Here is a 6,522-nt window from a genome sequence, read left to right as displayed (position 1 = left end):
TCATTAGTTTCAAGAAACTTTTTAATTTCATTTTTTATTTCTTCTACTACCCAGTCATGTTCAAGCAAGGTGTTGTTCAGCTTCCAAATGTATGGTTTCATTTCTATTTCTATGACATGGAGTGGATATAGTGATGGGGGGAAAAAGTGATCGAACACATGTGGTCAAACACATGGACTTTTTTTTTATCAGTTTATTTACAAAATTTTAATACAAATTCAAACAAATTCTTTCAATTTCCCTCACCCCTCACCCATCAAATTGTATAATCCTATGATTAATCCCCCCTTTCCCCTGCACATCCACATCCCTCTGCTTCCAGTCTCTTCCACCCCTCCTGGATCGTTATACTCATTCTACAATAATGGTCTTATACAATATTTATCCTTGTGGGTCTGAGTTAGTTCACTCAGCATAATGTTCTCCAGTCCCTCCCAAGTTAGGTAATAATTTCCAAAGTTATTGCTCCTGGGTGATGCACAGTATTCCATTGTGTGAATGTACTATAGTTTCTCAATCCATTCATTTGTGGTTGGACATTTGGGCTGTTTCCATGTTCTTGTGATGGTGAATAATGGTGCTATGAACATTGGTGTATAAATCTCAGTTTGTGCCTCAGTTCTCATTACTTCAGGTTATATTCGAAGTAGTGGAATAGGTGGGTCATATGGAATTTCTATGTTCAGCTTTTTGAGGAAGTACCAAACCACCTTCCAGAGTGTTTGTACCATTTTACAATCCCACTAACAATGTATAAGAGTTCCTATCTCTCCACATCCTCTCCAACATCTACTACTTGCTGCCTGTTACACTTTGCCACTCTCACTGGAGTGAGATGGTACCTCACTGTGGTTTTGATTTGCATCTCTCTTATTGCCAGTGATTTGAAGCATTTCTTCATGTGTTTGTTTGCCATTCGATTATCTTCCTCTGTGAAAATTCTTTCCATGTCTTTTGCCACATCTGGACTTTTTACGCCTTTCTGAACTCAGGGGCCTTTCAATAAAACAAAATCTCCAAGGAACCGTAGAGAGTTGGGAAATAACAGATGAGGAATCAGGGACAGGATGCTTCCTCCTCTGGGTGGACCCTGGGTGGTCCAGAGCTGGCTGGTCCAGGCCCACTGAAGCAGCCTCAGGCTGCTGCTCCCTTAGCCTCTAACCTTCCTGCTGCCCTGTCCTTGACTCTGACTAGCACCATAGCTAGCTTCTCCTGAGTTTTCACTGCTTTCTGATTTCACCCACCTTCTCTCTTCTCTGGGTTTCCATCTTGTTAAGGAGAATTTTCTCTTTCTCATGTTTTCTCCTGTATACACAAAAAGACATACATCCTGCTTAGTAGAGCCACTTCTCCCAAAGACTCACTGGGAAGGGCATTTAAGTTCATGGGACTAGAGCCTTCCTAGCTTACTTGAGGCCACCAGGCTGAGCTGTGGCTGGGAAGTCTCTGATTCTGAGCTCTCTCGGTCATAATGCCTTCTCCTTCAACTGTCAACTCCCTACTGCAGGCCCAGCTTCAGGAATCCTTGGAGCAAACGTTCCCTGAGGTCAAAAAAGAAAAAAAAATGGCCTCATTTCCTGTCCTTGGACAAAACCAGGAGGGAGCACAAGCTCTGACCTCCCAGACATTGAACTGTCCACACCTGATGCCTGTTCACCCCAGGCAACTGTCCTGTCTTGTCCTTTCTTCTTCTGAGATCCCCCTGAGCCTGACTGACCCCTCCTCACTGGGTAGGGGGATGAGGACCCCCATCCCTCTGAAAGGACACTGGCTTCACTCATGAGAGCTCTTCAAAACTATAGGGACAGCTTCTATGCCCACAATAAGCCGGATGAAGCATTCTGCAGCTGCATCTCAGGCTCTGCTGGGTCTTGAGAAAAGCACTTCTCCTGGTCTCTTTCCTCATTTGTAAAGTGGAGAGAGATGTTTGCCTCACCAGTCCCAATGAAAGGAGTAAACCAGTGGCAGCCAGCATTTACTGAACAAACAGAGCCTAGGCCTCAGGTCCAGCATTGCTGGCCATTCTCTCAGTCATCTGGAGGGGAAGGCCCAGTGGTTGTTCCATGGTGCAGACTGAGGCTCAGAGGGCTTCATGCGTTGTAGAAAGCTGTATAATATAACTCCAGAGATTCTTATTATGTCCGTGCTGCCACAATGGTGCGCATGAACGTCCTGGCCGACGCTCTCAAGAGCATCAACAATGCCGAGAAGAGAGGCAAGCGCCAGGTTCTCATCAGGCCGTGCTCCAAAGTCATCGTGCGGTTCCTGACCGTGATGATGAAGCATGGCTACATTGGCGAATTTGAAATCATTGATGATCACAGAGCGGGGAAAATTGTTGTCAACCTCACAGGCAGGTTAAACAAGTGTGGCGTTATCAGCCCCAGATTTGATGTGCAGCTCAAAGATCTAGAAAAGTGGCAGAATAATCTGCTCCCGTCCCGTCAGTTTGGTTTCATTGTATTGACAACCTCAGCTGGCATCATGGACCACGAGGAAGCAAGACGAAAACACACAGGAGGAAAAATCCTGGGATTCTTTTTCTAGAGATGTAATAAACAGTGCAAATAAAATGCCTCAGTGGACTTCAAAAAAAAAAAAAGATTCCTTTCAATGCTGTTAACTAGCATTCAGTCAATCTACAGTTAAAAGGCACTGACTCATGAAATGGAATGCACAAAGATCAGTATCTTATGCATTGGTGAGCAAAAATAGCCTGGTACTGAGCCATTTAGAAGAAGGCAATCATATGGTTTACTATGGCAGGGATGGTAAAATGAAGAATATTTGAAGATCTGTCTTGAAGCACAATGTTCTTTTCTTTTCTTTTTTTTATTTAATGAGATTTATTGATACAGTGACTGTGGCCATAGGCTCAAGTGTGCTGGGGATGGTAATGATAGTCACGCACAGCAAGTAATCAGAAAGATCATGGTCTGAAAATCCTGCATACACTAGAAGAAAGGATAGCTAGTAAAACATATATGGGGACTGAAAAGGGGAAAGGGGTGAGAGGAGAGAGGTGAAGATGGTTAAGGGTAAAACCACAGGGTTTCATAATTTGATGGGTGGAGGGAGAGGAAAAAAGGAAACAGGAAAGATCCAGGAGGGGCCTGAAAAGATAGAATAAGGATGAGCTTAGTCCAAGTGTGATTCATTTTATAAAACATGATTAATGGGAATGATTGTATGAAACACAGTATGAATGAAGAATATTGCAAAACAAGATGCATATGAACTTTGTAAGCAAATAAATATAAAATAAAGCTAAAAAAAGTTACAGAAAAATAAAACTATGCCATGTTCCCTTGCTCTTTTTATACAATAGATTTTTTTAATTAAATTTTACTAATTTTAATGAACATTTACAGAAATTTTGGGTTTCCATTTATTCATTCATTGTTGCAGAAATACAATGTTCTTAATAACACTATGTGTACAAGGAAGACCTGTTAATAGGACTATTCTTGAAATTTACACAACCATTAAAACCAGAGACTAAGAAATTGAAGATTTTTGCAAATTCTGTAGTCAGAAATAGATAATACATATAATCAAGATTGGAATGTGAAGTTTAGAACTAAAGAAGGCTTGATTATTGGAAAATAAGGCTTTGATGGTAGAAATGACTGCCAGACTGCATGATAGCATTTTATACCAATGATATAATCATTGAAAATATCTTTTTTTTAAAAAAAAACAAAACACCAAAAAACAGAACAAACCAACACAACATTAATGGCAACTATACATACGAATCTTACCTGATGGAATAAAACAAGAACAAAATTGCCTATGTCTGTGGAAAGAGGTGGTGGAGGAACTCAATTCTTCATCAGGCAAAACAAGGCCAGGAGCCTAATAGTGGACCAGACTACCGGTTACTCATATACAAGTTCATGTTGACACTGAAGAAAATGAAAACAAATTCACAAGAGCCAAATTATGGCCTTGTATATATCATCTGAATTTAGGGACCATCTCAAGAATAGGTTTGACTCACTGAACACTGACGATCAAATCTAGACGAGTTCTGGGATAACATTGAGGGGAGCATCTTGAAGAAAGCAAAAGGTCAATAACAAGATGGGGAACAAAAGAGGTAGAGAGAGAAGACCACATTGAATCTCCGAAGAGACTGCAGAATGCAGAGAAGTGAAAAGTGAGTGGAGACAACAATTACTTAAGAGAAAGGAACTGAAGATTTCTTACTTTGAGAAAATAAAGTATTATAATGTAAGATGCAAAGAAAGAACTGGAGTTAGGAAACCAAAAAAGAAAAATATGCTTGGCATTTCTCAAGCTGAAAGAACTAAAGAAAAAAAAAACCACAAAACCAAACCCTAAGCGTCAGGTTGTAATCTTAAAAGCGTCTGCAAGGGATTATATTGAGTGATGCAATAAGCAGCAAAAGAAGCTGGACGGGCAATAAGCCGGGTCACTGTACAAAAAAAGAATTGGCTCATCTTCAACTATTCACACTCACTCACTCACTGTCACTGAGTCAGAACTAACTCAGAGCTGGCCTTCCATTGGGTTTTCAAAGCGGCAAATTGCCAGAAATGTGTGGTTTTCTGGCTTAGAATGCAGATTCACATGGACTAGGTCAGGAGGGCTCCCTCAAACATTTCTGGAGGGAGGTGCAAACATCACTGAAGGCATTGACAAAAACAGGGCTCCAGGAATTGATGGAATACCAACTGAAATGTGTCAACAAATGCATGCAGTCCTGGACATGCTCACTCTGCTCCGCCAACAAATTGGAGGAATTCTAGTTGGTTGGCCAAGAAAGCTGGCCAGCTAACTAGAAAAGATTCATATTTGTACCCACTCCAAAGAAAGGTGATTCAATAGGATACAGAAATCATCAAACAAAAAATTAATATCACATGAGAGGGTGAAACAAGTTAAGGACCTCATGCTTGGAAGGGTGGAGGGACAGTGCAGGAGAGAAAGACCCTGGATGAGATGGATTGATACAATAACTGGGGCAATGGAGGTTGATGTATCGGAGTCAGTGAGACTGGCTCAGGTCAGGGCAGGCTTCAGATCTGTTGTACATAGGGTCTCTATAAGTCAGGCAATTTGACAGCACATAGCAACAACAACAACAACAACATCTTGCTAAGGATAATTTAAAAACAGTTGGAGCAACAAATCAACATGGAACTGCTAGAAATTCAAGTCCATCTGATAGATGTGAGACAACAAACATTATTGACATCAGATGAATCCTGGCTGAAAGAAGAGAAGAACATAAAGATATTGACTTGTGTTTTATTGATTATGCAAATGCATTCTACGGTGTGAATCTTAACAGACTATAAATGACATTGCAAAGAATGAGAATTCCAGAACATTTAACTGTGCAGAGCTCACACATAGAAGGAAAGATAGTTATTCAAGCAGCACAAGGAGACATTGCATGGCTTCAAATGAAGAAAGGTGTGTGTCAAACCTGTTTACTTATTTAATCTGCACACTGAGCAAACAATTCATGAAACCAGACCATATGGAGAATGTAGCATTAGAATTGGAGCAAGATGCTTCAACAAATGGTGATATGCAGATAGCACAAACTTGCTTGCTGTTAATCAAAGATCATGGGGTTTAGTATGGATTATACCTCAGCATAAAGAAAATTAAAATTCTTACAAGTGGACCAATACACAACTTGGCAAAGTGAGAAAAGATTGAAACTATGAAGGGTTTCATTTTACTTGGATCCACAATCAACATCCATGGAAACAGTAAAGAAATCAAATAATGCACTGTATCAAGCAACTTAGCTCTAAACTGTTGAAGAACAAAGAAATCACTTTGAAGACTAAGGTGCACCTGTTCCAAAACACATTTTAGTTTGTTTGGGGATCCCCCCATTCACCTCACATGTATCTGAGGGAGCTCTGGTCACCAAGGAGTTGCTCTACCCACCTCAAGAATGTGCCTCTCTGGGGAGTCTGAATCCACCAGTTGCTTCTCAGGAAAACAACAATCTCCTTTTGTAGGACTTAAAAACTCTGAGAACCTCCTGGAGGGTCAGCTATGAGTTGGGTCTAGGTTCTAACTTGGTGGCAGTGAGGTTTTTGAGTCATGTACCTCTGAAAGCTGAACAACGAATAAGAAAGATCAAAGACTAGTTGATGTAGTGTTGGCAAGGAATATTGACTATACTATAACTACCAGCTGCTCCATGGGAGAAGGATGGGCAATCTCCTCCTGTGTGATTAACTGCCTCAGAAAACCTGCCCGAGGGTCAGCCATGGGTCAGTTCAGACTCTGGTACACAACAACTACAACATCGCCTGCAGAAGAAGAAGTAAATCCATCTTAGAGGAAGTACATGGCCAGCTCTGGTTACCTAGTAGCAAGAAGCTGCACTGCAATCTCAGGGGTGCATGGTTCGAATCCACCAGATGCTCTGCTGGAGGAGAGACAATCTCCTCCTGTACCAGTAAGATCTGATTTGATGGTACACACACACACACACACACACACACACACACTAAAACAATAAGACTC

General features: G+C 41.1%; 1 protein-coding gene across 1 annotated transcript; it reads left to right on the top strand.

Moving 5' to 3' along the window:
- Positions 1-2,151: 2,151 nt before the first annotated feature.
- On the top strand, positions 2,152-2,587 carry LOC102858001 (40S ribosomal protein S15a-like). The gene has a single exon (XM_006882322.1). It carries the CDS (start codon positions 2,155-2,157, stop codon positions 2,545-2,547), a length of 393 nt encoding a protein of 130 aa, XP_006882384.1. The 5' UTR covers positions 2,152-2,154; the 3' UTR covers positions 2,548-2,587.
- The last annotated feature ends 3,935 nt before the right edge of the window (positions 2,588-6,522 follow it).

This window comes from Elephantulus edwardii, unplaced genomic scaffold (genome assembly GCF_000299155.1).
Source record: "Elephantulus edwardii isolate Elephantulus edwardi_28Jun2011 unplaced genomic scaffold, EleEdw1.0 scaffold00019, whole genome shotgun sequence".
Lineage (NCBI taxonomy): Eukaryota > Metazoa > Chordata > Mammalia > Macroscelidea > Macroscelididae > Elephantulus > Elephantulus edwardii.
The sequence above is the reverse complement of the archived record's forward strand: the minus strand, read 5'-3'. Positions and strand labels throughout refer to the sequence as shown.